Source organism: Hyperoodon ampullatus, assembly GCF_949752795.1.
Source record: "Hyperoodon ampullatus genome assembly, chromosome: 17".
NCBI lineage: Eukaryota > Metazoa > Chordata > Mammalia > Artiodactyla > Ziphiidae > Hyperoodon > Hyperoodon ampullatus.
This window is the reverse complement of record NC_136930.1, coordinates 37,765,526-37,787,931: the sequence shown is the minus strand read 5'-3', so window position 1 is coordinate 37,787,931 and position 22,406 is coordinate 37,765,526. Positions and strand designations below refer to the sequence as shown.

General features: G+C 40.2%; 1 protein-coding gene across 1 annotated transcript in view; it reads left to right on the top strand.

The window, feature by feature from the left end:
• Positions 1-209: 209 nt before the first annotated feature.
• RAD54B (RAD54 homolog B) overlaps positions 210-22,406 on the top strand; it is a gene marked incomplete at both ends in the record, with an annotated part of 89,053 nt that continues 66,856 nt past the window's right edge. Inside the window, 2 exons of the mRNA XM_079722666.1 lie at positions 210-344; positions 13,299-13,467. Of these exons, the coding sequence (XP_079578792.1) occupies positions 210-344; positions 13,299-13,467 (304 nt within the window). The remainder of the gene's footprint in view (positions 345-13,298; positions 13,468-22,406) is intronic.

Genomic DNA, 22,406 nt, shown 5'->3' with positions numbered 1-22,406 from the left:
ATCTTAAATATTTTTCAGAAGCCTTTTGTGATGGAAAATAAAATGTTACCAGCTGTTGAATTTGTTTCCTGAGGCTTTTTACAGGTTTATTCTCTTATATTTTTAAAGATGTCATGATTGTAGTGATGATATACTTGGAGGTGATTCTAATCTGACTTATGATTAGATCATTTTTGTTTTGGGTATTTTTCAGGTTAATACTGCTGAATATGAGAAGATCGGCAGCACCAAGTCAGTTGCAAGGGAATCCCTTCAAAAAGCCAAAATTTATACCGCCAGCAAGAAGTAATCCAAGTCCTAATGAAGAGGTTACAAAGCTGAATTCAGATATAAAATTATTTGAGGTAAAAAAACAAAAAAAAACAGTAAAGGAAGTATAATCTAGAGAAGCATGCATTTTTTAAAAAGTGCCATGTAAACAGGTAGTAATACTTAATGCCTATAGGAATTTTCAGTATCTCTGATAAATTCTTCTAAAAACCTTAGAAATAATGACTAAATATATATATTTTAAAGGAACGACATAAAATAAACTTGGGTTAGGTCCGTAAAATAAACTTTTGGTAACAGTGAAAAATACCTCTGCAAGGGAAGGGGTGGAGATTCTTGTTAAAAAAAAAAAAGTTCTGATCAGTGTTCTTTTTAAAGGTAACACATAAGTGAAAACTTTAAATAAAGCAATTTAAAGAGAAAACATAAATAATGCTTTATATCACTGTTCTGGACACTTCATTTATGCTTGTAAAAAGTAAGTGCTCGAAACAGTCTTTTTTTAAAAACAAATCTACATTATTTATTTATTTGTTTGTTTATTTATTTGGTTGCGTCAGATCCTAGTTGCGGCACATGGGATCTTCTTTGTGGCCTGTGGGGTCCTTTGCTGCGGCAAGTAGGTGTCTCTCTAGTTGCGGCGTGAGGGCTCCAGGGTGCGCAGGCCCAGTAGTTGTGGCATGTGGGATCCCAGTTCCCCAACCAGGGATCGAACCCATGCCCCCTGCATTGGAAGGCGGATTCCCAGCCACTGGACCACCAGGGAAGTCCCGAAGCAGTCTCTTTTTTTTCTTTTTTAATTTTATTAATTTTTATAAATTTATTTGTTTGTTTATTTATTTATTTATTTATTTTGTGGTATGCGGGCCTCTCACTGCTGTGGCCTCCTCCATTGCAGAGCACAGGCTCCGGACGCGCAGGCTCAGCGGCCATGGCTCACGGGCCCAGCCGCTCCGCGGCATGCGGGATCCTCCCGGACCGGGGCGTGAACCCGTGTCCCCTGCATCGGCAGGCAGACTCTCAACCACTGCGCCACCAGGGAAGCCCTATTTGTTTATTTTTGACTGCGTTGGGTCTTTGTTGCTGCGCACGGGCTTTCTCTAGTTGTGGCGAGCAGGGGCTACTCTTCCTTGTGGTGTGCAGTCTTCTCATTGCGGTGGCTTCTCGTTGCGGAGCGTGGGCTCTAGGCACACAGGCTTCAGTAGTTGTGGCTCACGGGCTCTAGAGTGCAGGCTTAGTAGATGTGGCGCATGGGCTTAGTTGCTCCACGGCATATGGGATCTTCCCAGACCAAGGATCAAACCCGTGTCCTCTGCACTGGTAGGCGGATTCTTAACCACTGTGCCACCAGGGAAGCCCCTGAAGCAGTCTTAATATATATTCTTTACTACTAAAATGAAGGATTGTTTTAGTCTTAGGTATATAGAAGTTATATAAAGGTTATATAGAGCATATATAAAATGAACAGTCCACACTTCTGCTACTCTACAGTTCCCTGATTCATTTATGTTATGGAGATTAAAGTCTACTAATATTTCTTCTATTTTTTTTTTTTTTTGCTGTACGCGGGCCTCTCACTGTTGTGGCCTCTCCCGTTGCGGAGCACAGGCTCCGGACGCGCAGGCTCAGCGGCCATGGCTCACGGGCCGAGCCGCTCCACGGCATGTGGGATCTTCCCGGACCGGGGCACGAACCTGTGTCCCCTGCATCGGCAGGCGGACTCTCAACCACTGCGCCACCAGGGAAGCCCCAAAACCAATTTTAGAACATTTTTATCATTCCAGAAAGAGACCTCATACACATCAGCCCATCCAAATCCCCCAGCCCTTAGCAACCACTAATCTACTTTCTGTTTCTATATATTTACCTATTATGAACATTTCATATAAATGGAATCACACATGTGGCCTTTTGTGACTCACTTTTTTCAGTTAGCATAGTGTTTTTCAAAAGGCTCATCCACATTGTAGCATGTATCAGTAATTCATTTCTTTTTATTGCTGAATGTATTAGTTTTCTATTGCTGCTGTAACAGATTACCAGAAATTTAGTGACTTAAAACAATGCAAATGTGGGACTTCCCTGGTGGTCCAGTGGTTAAGAATCTGCCTTCCAATGCAAGAGACATGGGTTCGATCCCTGGTCAGGGAACTAAGATCCCACATGCTGCGGGGCAGCTAAACTCACACACCACAACTACTGAGCCCGCGATCTCTTGAACCCACGCACCACAACTAGAGAGAAGCCCATGCGCTGCAACGAAGAGCCTGTGTACCGCAACGAAAGATTCCGTGTGCCGCAACTAAGAACTGATGCAGCCAAATAAATATTTTGAAAAAAGGAAAACAATGCAAATGTATTATCTTACAGATCTGTAGGTCAGAAGCCCAATGTGGGTCTCACTGGGCTAAGATCAAGGTGTTGGCAGGGTTGCATTTATTTCTGGAGGTTTTAAGAATGTTTCCTTTGCCTTTTCTAGGTTCTACAGACCACCTACATTCCTTTGCTCATGGTCCCCTTCCTATGTTTTCAAAATTGGCAATGGCGGTTTGAGTTCTTATATTGCCATCTTTTTGGTTCTCTGAAACTGGAACTCATTTGGTTAGATTGGGCCTGCCTGGATAATTCAAGACAATCTCTCTATTTCAAGGTCCTTAACCTTAATTGCATCTGCAAAGCGTCTTCTGCCACGTAAGGTAACATATCCACAGGTTCTGGGAATTAGGGTGTGGACACCTTTGGGAGGCATTATTCTGCTTGCCACACTGAATAATATTTCATTTTATTAATATACCGTATTTTATTATTCCATCTGTCGGTTGATGGGTGTTTAGTTTCCATTTAAAAAAATTTTTAGGTATTATGAATAATGCTGATGAATATTAGTGTATAAATTGTTGTGTAGATGTATGTTTTCATTTCTCTTGGGTGCATTCCTAGGAGTGGAATTGCTGGATCATATGATAATTCTGTGGTTGACCTTTTAATAAAATGCCAGACTCTTTTCCAAGGTGGTTGTACTGTTTCATTCCCACCGTTAATGTATGATGGTTTCAGTCCTCCACATCCTTGTCAACACTTATTATTATCTATTTGATTATAAACCATACTGTGGATGAAGTAGTATCTCATTTGGGGTTATGGTTTACATTTTCTTGATGACTGATGTCATTGAGCATCTTTGTATGTGCTTATCAGCCATTTGAATGTCTTCTTTGGAGAACTGTCTATTCATATCCTTTGTCCTTTTTTTAAGTTGGATTATTTGCTTTTTATTATAGAGTTGTAAGAGTTCTTTGTATATTCTAAACATAGGTCCCTTATCAGATATATGATTTGCAAATATTTCCACCCATTCTGTTTTTGCCTTTCACTTTCTTGATGGTTTCATTTGTAGCACAAAAGTTTAAAATTTTGACGAAGTCCAGTTTATCTGGTTTTTTTTTTGGTGTCGGTAGTAGTGATTTTAGTGTTATATCTAAGAAGGTCATGAAGATTTACTATATTTTCTTCTAAGAGTTTTATAGTTTTAGTTCTTACATTTCAGCCTGTGACCCACTTTGAATTAGTTTTCATGTATGGTGTGAGGTAGGAATCCAATTTTATCTTTTTTCATATGGATATCTAATTGTTCCAGGACCATTTGTTGAAAAGACTGTTTTTTCCCCCATTGAATCGTCTTGACACCCTTGACTTTATTTTCTGATGGAGTTTCTAATGACTAATTCCAAACCCAAAATGCTGATTTATTCTTTTCCTGTTATAAGTAATATCAAGAAACTAAATAGTTGTCTTTAAAAACTAATGAAGTAGGCATTTTTTGAAATTATACAGCTGTTTTAAGCAAGGCAACATGCGAAGCGCGGAAGTATTAAGCTTAGCAGTCAACTTTAGTGTCCCGTTACTTTGTTTATTCCATTCTTAAATTTTTGTTCTTGAATTATTTCTCAGATTGGATTAATCCAGACTGAGAAAGTATTGTTTTGGTGACTTCAGGGGTTTTATACTTGAGTGGTCTGATAAATACAAAATCTGGAACAAATTGAGCATCAAAATAAATATACTAATGGATAATAACCCACTGAATAATGTGGGTTATTGTAGGAGTCTGAATCCATACTAATACAACTAAATAAATAAATGGGGAGGAGCGTAAGCTCTTTCTCAGAGTGGAATGCTAAATCATAAAAATAAAAGTAATGTAATTGATGGTGTTGGAAAATATTAATGGATTCCAAAACAAATGGGTGAATGTTTGATCAGGAAATAGGATATTTGAATAGATTCAAGCATCTCCTTACAACATACTTTAAAAAATTACAAATAGAAAAATACTAGCTTTGCAGGAATACCTGGTAGACACCACTTTAATCAAGTGAATGCCTCCTGTAATGGGACACATTGATATTATGTGCCCCTGTTATGATGAACTGTGATATTCCTGTCCAAAATGCATAACCTGAAACTCATCATTAGGAAATATCAGACAATCCAGATAGAGGAACATTCTACAAAATAACTGGCCTGTAGTCTTCAAAAGTGTCAAAAATCACAAAAGATAAATAAAGGTTGAGGAACTGTTCTAGATTAAAGGAGACTAAAGAAACTTGTTGATTAAATGTATTGTGTGATCTGGGATTGAATCCTGGCTCAGGGAAGAAACTATCAAAAGACATTGTTGGGGCAAGCGACCCCATTTGAATATGAACTGTGGATTGGGTAATAGTATTATACTACCAATGCTAAATTCTTGGTTTTGATAATTTTACTGTGATTATGTAAGAGAGTGTCTTTGCTCTTTGTAAGCACACTTTGTAGTATTTAGAGGTAGAGGAGCACAGTGTGTCCAGCTTACTTTCAGATGTGTACACACACACATGCACACACACACACACACACACACACAGAGAGATAGAGGGAAAGTAAAAGGAGCAAAATGTAAACAAATGGTGAATTTGGGTAAAGGGTATATGAGACTTCCTTGTATTATTTCTGGATTGTTTCTATAAGTTTAAAATTATATCAAAATAAAATGTTGCAAAAAATAAAATTTAGGCCTTCATTAGTTTATTGCCGTGACTTACTTTATATTTTATTTATATTTTGGGATCAGCAGTAATCTTTTTTTAATTTTTTAAAAAAAATTTTAATAGATCTTTATTGGAGTATAATTGCTTCACAATACCATGTTAGTTTCTGTTGCACAACAAAGTGAATCAGCCATATGCATACACATGTCCCCATATCCCCTCCCTCTTGAGCCTCCCTCCCGTCCTCCCTATCCCACTGTAGGTCGTCGCAAAGCACCGAGCGGATCTCCTTGTGCTTTGCTGCTGCTTCCCACCAGCCAACTATTTTACATTCGGTAGTGTATGTATGTTGATACTACTCTCACTTTGCCCCAGCTTCGCCCTCCCACCCCCTGTCATCAAGTCCATTCTCTATGTCTACCTCTTTATTCCTGCCCTGCAACTAGGTTCATCAGTACCATTTTTTTAAATTGCATATATATGCATTAGCATACAGTATTTGTTTTTCTCTTTCTGACTTACTTCACTCTGTATGACAGACTCTAGGTCCATCGACCTCACTACAAATAACTCAATTTCTTTTCTTTTTATGGCTGAGTAATATTCCACTGTATATATGTACGACGCCTTCTTTATCCATTCATCTGTCGATGGACATCTAGGTTGGTTCCATGTCCTGGCTATTGTAAATAGTGCTGCAATGAACATTGTGGTGCATGTCTCTTTTTGAATTATGGTTTTCTCAGGGTATATACCCAGCAGTGGGATTGCTGGGTCATATGGTAGTTCTATTTTTAGTTTTTTAAGGAACGTCCATACTGTTTCCATAGTGGTTGTATCAATTTACATTCCCACCAACAGTGTAGGAGGGTTCCCCTTTCACCGCACCCTTTCCAGCATTTATTGTTTCTAACTTTTTCGATAATGGCCATTCTGATGGGCGTGAGGTGATACCTCATTGTAGTTTTGATTTGCATTTCTCTAATAACTAGTGATGTTGAGTATCTTTTCATGTGCCTCTTGGCCATCTGTATGTCTTCCTTGGTGAAATGTCTATTTAGGTCTTCCGCCCATTTTTTAACTGGATTGTTTGTTTTCTTGATATTGAGCTCCATGAGCTGTTTGTATATTTGGAGATTAACCCTTTGTCTGTTGTTTCATTTGCAAATATCTTCTCCCATTCTGAGGGTTGTCTTTTTGTCTTGTTTATGGTTTTCTTTACTATGCAAAAGCTTTTCAGTTTAATTAAGTCCCATTTGTTTATTTTTGTTTTTATTTCTGTTACTCTAGGAGGTGGATCAAAAAAGATCTTGCTGTGATTTATGTCAAAGAGTGTTTTTCCTTGTTTTCGTCTAAAAGTTTTATAGTGCCTGGTCTTACATTTAAGTCTTTAATCCATTTTGAGTTTATTTTTGTGTATGGTGTTAGGTAGTGTTCTAATTTCATTCTTTTACATGTAGCTGTCCAGTTTTCCCAGCACCACTTATTGAAGAGGCTGTCTTTTCTCCATTGTATGTTCTTGCCTCCTTTGTCGTAAATTAGGTGCCCATATGTACCTGGGTTTATCTCTGGGCATTCTATCCTGTACCATTGATCTATATTTCTGTTTTTGTGCCAGTACCATACTGACTTGATTACTGTAGCTTTGTGGTATAGTTTGAAGTTGGGGAGCCTGATTCCTCCAACTCCGTTTTTCTTTCTCAAGATTGCTTTGGCTATTTGGGGTCTTTTGTGTTTCCATACAAATTGTAAGATTTTTTGTTCTAATTCTGTGAAGAATGCCATTGGTAGTTTGATAGGGATTGCACTGAATCTGTAGCTTGCTTTGGGTAGGATAGTCATTTTCACAATATTGATTCTTCCAATCCAAGAACATGGTATATTTCTCCACCTGTTTATGTAATCTTTGAGTTCTTTCATCAGTGTTTTATAGTTTTCTGAGTACAAGTCTTTCACCTCCTTAGACAGGTTTATTCCTAGGTATTTTATGCTTTTTGTTGCAGTGGTAAATGGGATTGTTTCCTTAATTTCTTTTTCTGATTTTTCGTTGTTGGTGTATAGGAATGCCAGAGATTTCTGTGCATTAATTTTGTATCCTGCAACCTTACCAAATTCATTGATTAGTTCTAGTAGTTTTCTGGTCGCATCTTTAGGATTTTCTATAATAGTGTCATGTCATCTGCAAACAGTGACAGTTTCGCTTTTTCCTTTCCAATTTGGATTCCTTTTATTTCTTTTTCTTCTTAGATTGCCGTGGCTAGGACTTCCAAACTATGTTGAATAATAATGGTGAGAGTGAACATACTGGTCTTCTTCCTGATCTGAGAAGAAATGCTTCCAGTTTTTCACCATTGAGAATGATGTTAGCTGTGGGTTTGTTGTATGTGGCCTTTATTATGTTGAGGTATGTTCCCTCTATGCCCACTTTCTGGAGAGTTTTTATCATACATGGGTGTTGAATTTTGTCAAAAGCTTTTTCTGCATCTATTGAGATGATCATTTTTTTTTTTTTTTTTTTTTTTTTTTTTTGCGGTACACGGGCCTCTCACTGCTGTGGTCTCTCCCGCCGCGGAGCATAGGCTCTGGACACGCAGGCCCAGCGGCCATGACTCATGGGCCCAGCCGCTCTGCGGCATGCGGGATCCTCCCAGACCGGGGCACGAACCTGCGTCTCCTGTGTCGGCAGGCGGACTCCCAACCACTGCGCCACCAGGGAAGCCCGATCATATGGTTTTTATTCTTCAGTTTGTTAATGTGGTGTATCACATTGATTGATTTGCGTATGTTGAAGAATCGTTGCATCCCTGGGATAAATCCCACTTGATCATGGTGTATGATCCTTTTAATGTGCTGTTGGATTCTGTTTGCTAGTATTTTGTTCAGGATTTTTGCATCTATGTTCATCAGTGATATTGGCCTGTAGTTTTCTTTTTTTTGTGGCATCTTTGCCTGGTTTTGGTATCAGGGTGATGGTGGCTTCGTAGAATGAATTTGGGAGTTTCTGCCTCTGCAATTTTTGGAAGAGTTTGAGGAGGATTGGTGTTAGCTCTTCTCTAAATGTTTGATAGAATTTGCTTGTGAAGCCATCTGGTCCTAGACTTTTGTTTGTTGGAAGACTTTTAATCACCGTTTCAATTTCATTGCTTGTGATGGGTCTGTTTATATTTTCTAATTTTTCTTGGTTCAGTCTTGGAAAATTGTACCTTTCAAAGAATTTGTCCATTTCTTCTTGGTTGTCCATTTTATTGGCATATAATTGTTTGTAGTAGTCTCTTATAATCCTTTGTATTTCTGCAGTGTCAGTCGTGATTTCTCCTTTTTCAGTTCTAATTTTATTGATTTGCATCCTCTCCCTTTTTTTCTTGATGAGTCTTGCTAAAGGTTTATCAATTTTATCTTCTCAAAGAATCAACTTTTAGGGCTTCCCTGGTGGCGCAGTGGTTGAGAGTCCGCCTGCCGATGCAGGGGATACGGGTTCGTGCCCCGGTCCGGGAAAATCCCACATGCTGTGGAGCGGCTGGGCCCGTGAGCCATGGCCGCTGAGCCTGCGCGTCCGGAGCCTGTGCTCTGCAACGGGAGAGGCCACAACAGTGAGAGGCCCGTGTACCGCAAAAAAAAAAAAAAAAAAAGAATCAACTTTTAGTTTTATTGATCTTTGCTATTGTTTTCTTCGTTTCTATTTCATTTATTTCTGTTCTGATCTTTATAATTTCTTTCCTTCTACTGTCTTTGGGTTTTCTTTGTTCTTCTCTAGTTGCTTTAGGTATAAGGTTACATTGTTTATTTGAGATTTTTCTTGTTTCTTGAGGTGAGATTGAATTTCTATAATCTTCCCTCTTAGAACTGCTTTGGCTGCGTCCCATAGGTTTTGGGTCATCGTGTTTTTGTTGTCATTTGTTTCTATGTATTTTTTGATTTCCTCTGATTTCTTTAGTGATCTCTTGGTTATTTAGTAGTGCACTGTTTAGCACCCATGTATTTGTGTTTTTTACAATTTTTTTTCCTGTAATTGTTTTCTAATCTCATAGCATTGTGGTCAGAAAAGATGCTTGATATGATTTCAATTTTCTTAAATTTTCTGAGGCTTGATTTGTGACCCAAGTTGTGATCTATCCTGGAGAATGTTCCATGTGCACTTGAGAAGAAAGTGTATTCTGCCATTTTTGGGTGGAATGTTCTGTAATTATCAATTAGATCTATCTGGTCTATTGTGTCATTTAAAGCTTGTGTTTCCTTATTTATTTTCTGTTTGGATGATTTGTCCATTGGTGTAAGTGGGGTGTTAATGTCCCCTACTATTATTGTGTTACTGTTGATTTCTCCTTTCATGGTTGTTAGCATTTGCCTTATCTATTAGAGTGCTCCTATGTTGGGTGCATAAACATTTATAATTGTTATATCTTCTTCTTAGATTGATCCTTTGATCATTATGTAGGGTCCCTTTTTATATCCTGTAACAGTCTTTATTTTAAAGTCTATTTTATCTGTTATGAGTATTGCTACTCCAGCTTGCTTTTGATTTCTATTTGCATGGAATATCATTTTCCATTCCTTCAGTTTCAGTCTGTATGTGTCCCTAGATCTGAAGTGGGTCTCTTGTAGACAGCATATATATGGGTCTTGTTTTTGTATCCATTCAGCCAGTCTATGTCTTTTGGTTGGGGCATTTAATCCATTTACCTTCAGGGTTATTATTGATATATATGTTGCTATTACCATTTTCTTATTTTTGTTTTTTTCCTTGCTGCTTTTAATATTTGTTCTTTGAATTTAATTTTTGTTAGTTTGATTAATATGTCTATTGGTATGTTTTTCGTAAGGTTTATCCTGTATGGGACTCTCTATGCTTCCTGGACTCAGGTGACTATTTCCTTTCCCACATTAGGGAAGTTTTTGACTATAATCTCTTCAAATATTTTCTCAGACCCTTTCTTTTTCTCTTCTTCTTCTGGGACCGGTATAATTCAAATGTTGGTGCATTTAGAGTTGTCCGAGAGGTTTCTGAGATTGTCTTCAATTCTTTTCATTCTTTTTCTTTATTCTGCTCCTCGACAGTTATTTCCACCAGTTTGTCTTCCCACTCACTTATTCATTCTTCTGCCTCCATTATTCTGTTATTGCTTCCTTCTAGTGTATTTTTTATTTCAGTTATTGTGTTGCTCATCTCTGTTTGTTTTTTAGTTCTTCTAGATCTTGTTAAACATTTCTTGTATTTTCTCAATCCATGCTTCCATTCTATTTCTGAGATTCTGGATCACCTTTACTATCATTACTGTGAATTCTTTTTCAGGTAGATTGCCTATTTCCTCTTCATTTATTTGGTTTTGTAGGTTTTTACCTTGCTCCTTCACCTGTGACATACTTTTTTGCCATCTCTCTTTCTTTTTTTTTTTTTTTTTAATGAGTGGGATTGTGTTCCTGTTTTACTCGTTGTTTGGCCTGAGGCTTCCAACACTGGAGTTTGTAGGCTATTGGGTAGAGCTGGGTCTTGGTGCTGAGATGAGGAACTCTGTGAGACCTCACGCCAGTGAATATTCCCTTCAGTCAGAGGTTCTCTGTTAGTCCAGTGATTTGGACTCGGAGCTCCCACCACAGGAGCTTCCCCCGACCCCAGGCTCATGAATCAAGATCCCACAAGCCGTGTGTGGTGGCAAAAAAATAAAAGAGAGAAAAATAACAAAGTAGAAAATAAAATTAGATTAGGAGACTAACAGATATGTTAGAAAGAATGTAAAAATAAAAATATAGATGAATCAACAACCAGAAGGTACATCAGTACCACAAGAGTAAAGAAGAGGAGGAGGGAAAGGAAAAAAAAGGGGTGGGGGAGGCCTTGGCTGTGGAGAGCAGGGCCTAAGCAAGGGCGAAGTTTGGGTGGTGGGCCTGGCCCATGATCAGGACCCACAGGGCTGGAAGAGGCCCTGGCGGTGCAGATTAGGCTCAAGGAACAGAAGGGGCCCAGTTGTGCCCCCAACCCCAGTCTCAGAGGTCAGGGAACCACACCTGGGAGCCTAGCAGGCTTCCTGGGGTTGAGTGGGTGGGGCAAACGCCCTCCTCTCCTCTCCTGCTCCTCCGGTCTGGGGTCTGGGAGGGCCCTTCCTGCCTGCCTCTCCTGATCTCCCTAGTCTCCCTCCTATGCCCCAGGACCAATGCAGCCAGTGCATGGGGGAGGACGGGAGAAGGGAGGGCCTTGGAGGGCAGGGGACCGGCCTGGGAGCTCAGCAGCCTCCCCTGCCTAAGAGGGTCAGACAATTGCCCTCTGCTCCTCACCCGCTCTTCCCGGAGAGTGCGTCCTACCTGCCTCTCCTGATCTCCCTGGCCTCAGAGGCGCTGATCTTGTCTGGCCTCCACTTCTCCCCCCTCGGTACCCCTCCGTCCTACTGGCTCACCTTGTGGTTCCTCCCATCTCCTTGGAGGTCTGAATCCCCCACCAATGGCCAGCAGGCGCCCTAGTTGTGGGGAGACGCTAACTCTGCATCTTCCCACACCGCCATCTTGACTCCTCCCTCACCTGACTTACTTTAAAATCTTATCGGATAGATTTTTGAATGTCTCTGAAATTTATTATAATGAATATTTATAGAGGTATGACGACTCTGTCTGTTATTGTGAGTTGTTATTTAAAAAACATTTCAAACGTACTGTGGTAGGCATAAAAATGGCCTTCCAAAAATGTCCATGTCCTAATCCCTGGAACCTGTGAATATGTTACCTCACGTGGCAAAAGGGACTTTGACTAAGTGATTAATGTTAAGGACCTTGAGATGGGATGGAGGGTGGTCATCCTAGATTATCCAGATGGGCCCAGTATAATCACAGAGGTCCTTAAAAGTAGAAGAGGGAGACAGATGAGAGGGTTAGAGAAAGAGATGTGATTAAGGAAGCAGGGGCAGAGAGATGCAGAGGAACTGGCTTTGAAGTAGAGGAATGGGGCCACAAGCCAAGGAATGTGGGTAGCTTTTAGAAGTTTGAAAAGTCAAGGAAATGTTTTCTCCTTTAGAACCTCCTGAAAGAAATGCTGCCCTGCTGATTACCTTGATTTTAGTCCATTAAGAGCCAAGTGAGAGTTCAAACTTACAAAATTATAAAATAAATTTGTGTTTTTTAAGCCACTAAGTTTGTTGTAATTTGTTACAGCAGCAACAGAAAGCTAATACATATACAAAAATAGAGAAAAGAGTATATGAAGAATCTCCATGTACCCATCATCCAGCTTCAACAATTGTCAGTTTATGACAATTGTTCTTGCTTCATTTTTTCCTCTCCAGCTCCCTCCCCTCTTTTTCCCCCTCTCATTATTTTGATGCAGATTCCAGGAATATCTTTTCATTTGTAAATATTTTAATATTTGCCTTTAAAACATAAGGTACTGTTAAAACAAGAACAATACAGTGCAGGTATCATTATCACTTAAATTAACAATATTTAAGTGTTTCTTTTAATATTGAGAAATTTAGCAAGAAAAAAAGCGGTTGACTGAGAATGGCATATTGTGACTTGTTTAAAACCTCATTTGATATGTTGATTAAAATACACTATAATTGTAAGCATAATTTTTATTCTGTGATATCTTTCAGCTTTTATTATGTAATAAAACTAGCTTAAAAAACAAACAATAAAAATTATAATTTTTATTTTTAAGTATTCCCCATTTAGGTATGAGAAACTAGTAGCTCACATTTTAAATTAGGAATCTATTATTTAAAAATATGGGAAATTCGGGTTTCCCTGGTGGCGCAGTGGTTGAGAGTCCGCCTGCCGATGCAGGGGACACGGGTTCGTGCCCTGGTCTGGGAAGATCCCACATGCCGCGGAGCGGCTGGGCCCGTGCGTGAGCCATGGCCGCTGAGCCTGCGTGTCCGGAGCCTATGCTCCACAACGGGAAAGGCCACAACAGTCAGAGGCCCGCGTTCCGCAAAAAAAAAAAAAAAAAAAAAAAAAAAAAAAAAGGGAAATTAAGTTTAATATCAGCATAAAATACATATTTTGTTCTTTTAGGTTGCTGGAAATAAGAAGACTTTTCTGCAGTCACAAAATGATCCCAGAATATGCAGTTTTAATCTGCCTACTGAAGAAAGTTCTAGAGGAATTAATCATGAGGATAATTACAGGGAAAAATATTGTTTGGAAGCATCTGCAAAGACAACATCAGACCCACATCATACAGGTAAGACTGTTCAGGTTTATACTTGACCAGGCTTATTACAGTATTATTTAAATTGATTATTTACAAGAATGAATATGTTATATTTGAAAATAGTTGATGTAATACCACTAGGTCGCCGGCAGTTCAGATTTTTTGTTGTCGTAATTTATCTTTAATGATGGATTAATAACCACATCATTCAAATCTTGCATTTTGTAGTAGGCATATGTCTAAGGTTATTCATTGTAAACTTATTGGTCAAATAATGGTCTTTACCTCAAGTACCAAAATAAATTGTGTTTAAAGATTTTTTTTTTAATTTACTTATTTTTACTTATTTATCTTTGGCGTCTTCGTTGCTGCATGTGGGCTTTCTCTAGTTGCAGTGAGTGGGGGCTACTGTTCGTTGCGGTGCACAGGCGTCTCATTGCGGTGGCTTCTTTTGTTGCAGAGCACAGGCTCTAGGCGTGTGGACTTCAGTAGTTGTGACACGTGGGCTCAGTAGTTGTGGCTTGCGAGCTCTAGTGCATGGGCTCAGAAGTTGTGGTGCATGGGCTTAATTGCTCCGTGGCATGTGAGATCTTCCTGGACCAGGGCTTGAACCCATGTTCTATGTATTGGCAGGTGGATTCGTAACCACTGAGCCACCAGGGAAGTCCTAAAGATTTGATTTTTAAAAAAGTTTTAAAATGCATTAACAGCACTAAAAGAAGAGGTGAACTTTAAATGAGTAAAACTGTTGATTCATTTTAGTCCATTGGAGTAACTTAAAATCAGTTAGATTTGAATTATGAAAGTATATAATTGCAGGAAAACCAAGCATTTAACAAGTTGAATTGACTTAAAATAATGACTATGGTTCTTTTTGCATCTGTAAGAGATTAGTATTTTTCAGGTAATTAAAAAAATTATCTAGGATGTTCATGGATGTTTATTTGGCCTGTGAAAGGCACCATTAAGACTACATTTTTCTAAATAACATTTTATTTTTTGGTTGAATAAGGAGTGTCAGGGAGAGAGCCTCATTTGCTGGTCTATAGAATATAACTACTATTTTAGGGTACCAGTGCAAATCAACAAAGTGCCTTAAGCGCTTAACCCTTTTGAAGGAAGTTTTTGAGCTTTGTGATAATGAATAAATTTTACATATAAATGGGTTCATTTCTTGTTGGGCAGAAGGGACTTCTGATTTTTCCCAACTGGCCAGGATCCTTAGTACCATTTACGTGCTCTCAAATTTGTAGCAAGTGCCAGGATGAAGTTGAGAAGGACTTTTGGTATCCATTTAGGGAGATCCCGAGAGACAGCTCTGGGTATGGCAGTTTAGCTTCTGCCCTGTTTCACTGATTTGCTCTCTCTTTATTACTTTCCTCCTTACCTCCCTCCTTTTCTCTTTTCTTCCTTCCATCTTCGTTAGGTGAATATCCTATTTTCCCAGACTTTTTTCTCTACTGTTAAGCCTGTGATGGATAATGATCCATCTATGCCTGTTTCTTTTCTATCTTGGTAGCTAATCTCTTCACCAGAGAATGATATTTAGACTCTAGAATATAATACATTTCATGTTACTGATTTGGGGCTTTTTTTGCATTCTACTATAGTTTCTCATTCTGTTCCCTGTTAAATATGAGAAGGGAGTTAAGAGTTAAAATAAATTGAAGAGGGAGTTAATTTACTCAACCTTTAATCCCTTAATCCCTTCTCTTTTTTAGTACATTCACTGGACTGGGGAACCTGTGCCAGCCTCCTGATACCCTCCTGCCTCTCATTTAGAGAGAGAGGTTAACTGGGGAAAAGAGCATTGTGAGAAACATCTTGCTTTCTGTGGTGATTGCTGGAGAGGAATGTTGTATATAGAAACGTATGGAGATGAAAGACCTGTTTAGTATATATTCACCTTTTGACATTCTTTTTTTTTTTTTTTTTTTTTTTTTTGCGGTATGTGGGCCTCTCACTGTTGTGGCCTCTCCCATTGCGGGGCACAGGCTCCGGACGCGCAGGCTCAGCGGCCATGGCTCACAGGCCCAGCCGCTCCGCGGCATGTGGGATCTTCCCAGACCGGGGCACGAACCCGTGTCCCCTGCATCGGCAGGCGGACTCTCAACCACTGCGCCACCAGGGAAGCCCTGACATTCTTTTAATTCCAGTTCTAATCCACCTTGAAGTCAGGTCCAAGCCTGCATGTCCCAGTTAAAATGTGTCCTCATTTCCTGTTACCTTTTTATTTTGAAAAATTTCCTACATGTAGAGAGGTTGAAAGAATACTCCAGTTATCATCATAAATTCAGTAGTTGTTAACATTCTGCCTCATTTATCCCTCCCCACCCAGCCCCGCCCCGTGTATGCAATTTTTTTTTTCTGGATCATTTGAAAATAAGTTGCAGATATCATGCCACTTCACCTCTAAATACTTCAGCATGTATATCTTAAGATTAATGTTTTCTCCTATATAACCACATTATTACACGAAACAAGATTAACAGTAATTCATAATGTTTAATATCTAGTTCATCAGGAAAACCATTTTTACTTAAGCTAGTTTAAGTTTGGTTTCTTAACAACCAAAAGAGCCCTAATAAATACATTTTCACTCTATTGAATTTTACTGTGCACTTCAAGTCTCATCAAGTCTGTTGAGGTCATACTGGATTAGGATGGACCCTAAATCTGTTGCAGGAAGGGGGACCCCTTCCAAGGGCCCGAGAGTGGGCTCTTGTCTAACACTTGGAAATGAAATGTCCGAGGAGACACACGTGCTGACAAAGCAAGAGACTTTGTGGGAAGGAGCACCCGCATGGAGAGCAGGAGGGAAAGGGAACCCAGGAGGACTGCTGTGCCACGTGGCTCACATCCCGGGTTTTATGGTGATGGGATTAGTTTCTGGGTTAGTCTCTGGCCAATCATTCTGACTCAGGGTCCTTCCTGGTGGTGCACGCATGGCTCAGCCAAGAAGGAGTCCAGCGAGGAGGATTCTGGGAGGTTGGTAGGACATATGGGCTGGCGTCTCCTTTTGACTTTTCCTGAATTCTTCCGGTTGGTGGTGGCTTGTTAGTTCCATGTTCCTTACCAGGACCTCCTTTTGTAAAACAGCTCATGCAGATGGTTACTGTGGTGCCTGGCCAGGGTGGGCAGTTTTCGGTCAGTGGTTCCCCTAACAAATCCAGTGGGTGGTTATGAGGAGAGAGACATAGAAATACAGAGGGAAAAAGGCTTTGTGACAGCGGAGACAGAGATCAGAGTAATCCAGCTGCAAGCCTAGGAGCACCAAGGATTGCTGGCAACCACCAGAAGCTAGAAAGAGGCACGGAAGGATTCTCCCACAGATCCTTCAGAGAGAGCATGGCCCTGCTGACGTCTTGATTTTGAACTTCTGGTCTCCAGGTTGTGAGACAATAAATTCTGTTGTTTTAAGTGTTTGTGGTACTTTGTTATAGCAGTCCTTGGTAATTAATAAAGGGAGCCCTGGACCTTCTGATACTCACGGCTATACTTACATTCTTTAGAAAAAGAAGTTTTTTCATTCTTTCTGATTCCTTTTCATTGTGATGAAGTGTAAGATGAGACCATTAATTCTCCCTCAGGCTGTTCAGCTATACTCTTTATATTTTATCTATTTACCTGAGTCTCCTTCACTAAACTGGCTTACAAAGGCAGGAACTTTCTCTTGTTTGGGTTTTAAGTTAAACAGTATGAATTCAAAAACATTTTATGACTGATGGGAGGGATCTTGAAAAACTTGTACTTGAGTCCCTTGGCTAAGCCCTTTGGCTCTGAAGTACTTCAGATAAGTCACCACATCAAGAAGAAGCTGCTGGAACATTATAGTTTGCAAGTATTGGTAATACTTAAAAGAGAATAGTTTCAGAAAGTGTTTGGAACAAAAGCCATATTGTAATGGATATGTGATGAGACAGGCAGATGGAGGCAGTGAATGTAAATAAATAATGTATGTAAATCAATAAAGAAATTTGGTTTTGAAGGGAAGGAGTAGTATCTTGAGGGATAGCAGGGAACCATAGAGGTCTTTTGGTTGTTGTTTTTAAAGGTAGTATGTTGTGGGTTGAGAGGAAAGAGGTATTGAAGAGGGGAAGATAAAAGGTATAAAAAGGGAGTGATAAAATCTCTGTTGGAGAGATAAGTGTTTTTCTAATGATTTTTAGGTCCCTGGAGATGTTTGGACATATTTTCAGGGATTTATAAATTCTCAGAGAAGCTTAGAATTCTGTGTTTTCTTTTCAATAATATGAATAAAAGTATATAAGCCTATGTTGGGTCTTTCAGTTGGCCACCATATAACTGAGGTTTTTTTTTTAAGTGCTACTTGACTTTTTTTTAAAAAAATAAATTTATTTATTTATTTTTGGCTGTTTTGGGTCTTCGTTGCTGCGCGCAGCCTTTCTTTAGTTGCAGTAAGCGGGGGCTACTCCTCATTGTGATGTTCACGCTTCTCATTGTGGTTTCTCATGTTGCGGAGCACGGGCTCTAGGCGTGTGGGCTTCAGTAGTTCTGGCACATGGGCTCAGTAGTTGTGGCTCATGGGCTCGAGAGTGCAGGCTCAGTAGTTGTGGCACAAGGGCGTAGCTGCTCTGCGGCACATGGGATCTTTGTGGACAAGGGCTTGAACCCGTGTCCCCTGCATTGGCAGGTAGATTCTTAACCACTGTGCCACCAGGGAAGCCCTATAATTGAGTATTATTATTATTATTTTTTTTTTTTGGCGGTATGCGGGCCTCTCACTGTTGTGGCCTACCGTTGCGGAGCACAGGCTCCGGACGCACAGGCTCAGCGGCCATGGCTCACGGGCCCAGCCGCTCTGCGGCATGTGGGATCATCCCAGACCGGGGCATGAACCCATGTCCCCTGCATTGGCAGGTGGACTCTCAACCACTGCGCTACCAGGGAAGCCCTAATTGAGTATTATTACAAGATTTCGTGTCCGCAAATGAGAACAGAGGTAGACAGAATGGGGTATACTCCTACCAAATGAAAATTTCGTATATTCAGATTAAGGATAGTCAAAGAATTGAGCCCTCATGTGCCGTATTGGAGAAGAAGCTTGTTGGACACAAAAGGACTTGTATGTGCCAAATATTTTGGTACCATACTTATATTGTGATTAGCAGTTTAATTTCAGTAAAATAACAGTCATTAAATTAATGTGATTTTTGAATTTTATTGGTTTATAATTAATTTATAAGTGTTTGATTTATCTTTGAAATCTTTTTTCCGTACATTTAGAACTCCTGCATTCTTTTTTTCTTTTTCTTTCTTTTTTTTTTTTGGCCCTGCCGCATCGCTTGTGGGATCTCATAGTTCCGTGACCAGGGATTGAACCCAGGCCATGGCAGTGAAAGCCCGAAATCCTAACCACTAGGCCACCAGGGAACTCCCCTACCTCATTCTTTTTAAAAGCTACAGAGTATTCCATTGTGTGGATTTGCCAAATGTACTTAACCAGTGCCATATTAATGGATATTTAGGTTGCTTGGTATCTTTTCTTATTACAAACAAAGCTACAATGAATAGCTGTATATTATAGTCATATGTGAGAATGTATTCATAGGATACCTTTGAGTATCAAAGGTCTCAAGGTATGTGCATTTACCTAAGTGTCCATTGACAGATGAATGGGTAAAGAAGATGTGGCACATATATACAATAGAATATTACTCAGCCATAAAAAGAAATGAAATTGAGTTATTTGTAGTGAGGTGGATGGACCTAGAGTCTGTCCTACAGAGTGAAGTAAGTCAGAAAGAGAAAAACAAATACCGTATGCTAACACGTATATATGGAATGTAAAAAAAAAATGGTTCTGATGAACCTAGGGGTAGGACAGGAATAAAGACGCAGACGAGAGAATGGACTTGAGAACACGGGGAGAGGAAAGTGTAAGCTGGGATGAAGTGAGAGAGTAGCATTGACATATATACACTACCAAATGTAAAATAGATAGCTAGTGGGAAGCAACTGCATAGCACAGGGAGATCAGCTCGGTGCTTTGTGACCACCTAGAGGGGTGGGGTAGGGAGGGGGGGAGGGAGACGCAATAGGGAGGGGATATGGGAACATATGTATACATGTAGTGAATTCACTTTGTTATACAGCAGAAACTAACACAACATTGTAAAGCAATTATGCTTCAATAAAGATGTTAAAAAAATAAAATAAAAACAAAGTGTGGAGAAGTGGTGATTTAAGCAAGATAAAATATGCAAACAGGATAAGCATAATGGAAAGAAAGGAAACTTTTTTTTTTTTTTTTTTTTGTAGTGCACGGGCCTCTCACTGTTGTAGCCTCTCCCGTTGCGGAGCACAGGCTCCGGACGCACAGGCTCAGTGGCCATGGCTCACCAGCCCAGCCGCTCTGCGGCATATGGGATCCTCCCGGACCGGGGCACGAACCCATGTCCCCTGCATTAGCAGGCGGACTCTCAACCACTGCACCACCAGGGAAGCCCCTGGGAAACAATTTTTTTAACATTAGTTAATATGCTTTTGGTTCAAGTATTGTTAAAAATACTGGATTATAAAATTGAATTTTATTAGCATATATATCTGGAAATTGCAGGCTTTAGGATTGACTGATGTAGCAGTTTAAAGGATGTCATTATGATCCCAATTTCTGTCTACTTCTGTCATCCACAAGATTGGCTTCATTCTTAGCCTGGTTCCCCTCATGTTAAATGATAGATACCAGCAACCATTGGGACCACATACTTCCTTTTTCTCGTCAATCTGATGTTATGTAGATGGTCCCTACTCATAATCGTTAAATAAGGTTTCTTGGGCTTCCCTGGTGGCGCAGTGGTTGAGAGTCCGCCTGCCGGTTCAGGGGACACGGGTTTGTGCCCCGGTCCGGGAGGATCCCACATGCCACGGAGTGGCTGGGTCCGTGAGCCATGGCCGCTGAGCCTGCGCATCCGGAGCCTGTGCTCCGCAACGGGAGAGGCCACAACAGTGAGAGGCCTGCATACTGCAAAAAATAAAAAATAAAAAAATAAGGTTTCTTAACTTTGTGCTGATATTGAGTTACTTTCCTGTGTCCAGAGGGATTCCTAACTTTAGACCTATTGTACCTCAGTGAAGAAGAAGCCTAAGTGGCTTCTGAGAATCATCAGATACACACTCTCCATCCCTTCCTTGGACGTGGGAGCTATCTCACCAAAATTTCCTTGCTGCTACCTGCTGGGGGAACACCCATGTTAACTATACTGAAAAATGATTAAGTGAAAAATGTTAAGTTAAAATAAAGATGAGTAGCTTTAGCAACATTTTTAGTATACAAAATTTAACAAAAGGCTAATTTCCTTTAGCTTACAATGTTTTTACCCCAAAGGTAAGACTTGGTCAAACTGAGTTCCTTAATAGGTGGCTGGGAGCTATTTAAAGAAAATGTATGTAAATTTAGATTGTATAGAGTAGGTCTGTGATTCACATAACATGGCTGGATTAAGTTTTCATAATTTGACTCTGTGAGATAATAGAAAATGTCTGTATTGGTCTCTACCCCCAGTTCCTGGCACAGAGGTCCTAAAACCCTTGTAATTTCCTCAGTGATAAGAGCTTTAGGAGCATCTTTTTTTCTTCTAATATTTGGTCTTTGACCTTAGTTCCTGACACAGAGTTCCTAAATCCCTTGGAATTTCCTGGGTGATAGAAATGTCTTTTGTTCTAATGAGGTGACTCTGGGTGGGCTCCTGGTTGAGGGCTGGTCACCAGAAAGACTAAGCCGTGATTAGAAACTTGGAATTTCCAGCCCCATTCCCATTCTCCAGAGAGGGGAGATGAGCTTGAAATGGAGTTGATGGTTGATCATGCCAATGTGATGAAACCTCCATAAAAATCCCAAAAGTACGGGGTTTGGAGACCTTCCGCGTTGGTGAACATATGGAGGTGCTGAGAGAGTGGTGGTGCCCCGAGAGGGCATAGACACTCCGAGCCTTTTACCTGTGCCTTGCCTATGCATCTCTTCCGTCTGAATGTTCATCTTTTATCATATACTTTTTTTTATTTTTGTATTTTATTTTTTTATACAGCAGGTTCTTATTAGTTATCTATTTTATACATATTGTGTATATATGTCAATCCCAATCTCCCAATTTTATCATATACTTTTATATTTAACTCGTAAAAGTAAGTAAACTGTTTTCCTGAGTTTTGTGAGCTGCTCTAGCAAATTAATTGAACCTGAGGAGGGGGTCCTAGGAACCTCTGATTTATAGCCGATTGGTCAGACAGAAGCACAGCTGACAACCTGGACTTGTGATTGGCATCTCAAGTGGGGTGGGAGCAGTCTTGTGGGACTGAGCCCTTAACCTGTGGGATGTGATGCTGTCTCCAGATAGATAGTGTCAGGATTGAGTTGAATTGTAGAACACCCAGCTGGTGTCGGAGTGGTATGAAAGTAAAGGAGAAACATAGCAGGAGCACTGAGTTTTTCCTTCTTAGACTTCTTTCAGTTCTGTAAGGGTTTTCAAGATCCCTGTTAACCTAGGTTTTGATTGTCTTTCTTTTGGTTGCACCGCGTGGCTTGCAGGATCTTAATTCCCTGACCAGGGATTGAACCCAGGCCCGTGGCAGTGAAAGTGCTGAGTTCTAACCACTGGACCGCCAGGGAATTCACGATTTTGATTGTCTTGAGTGCTTAACATTACAGGGTATCATCACCAAAGCACAGTGCTGAAGTATGAGATATAAATGCTATAACTGAGAATGATTCTTAGGGTTTGGATTCACCCTGGCTTTTAACCCTGTTTTTATGTGGCAGATTTTTAAAGTGTCATCTTCCTCACATACTGCAGTGTGATATATGCCTTCTCAGATTCTCTTGCCACCGTGTGCTTCCTAGACTGACTGCTTCACTGTACCGCACTGTGCTGCCTCACTTGATCCACCACCTCACGGTGGCTGCCACCCCACCAGGCCGATGAACCACACTCTGAGAGGGTCTGGTGGAT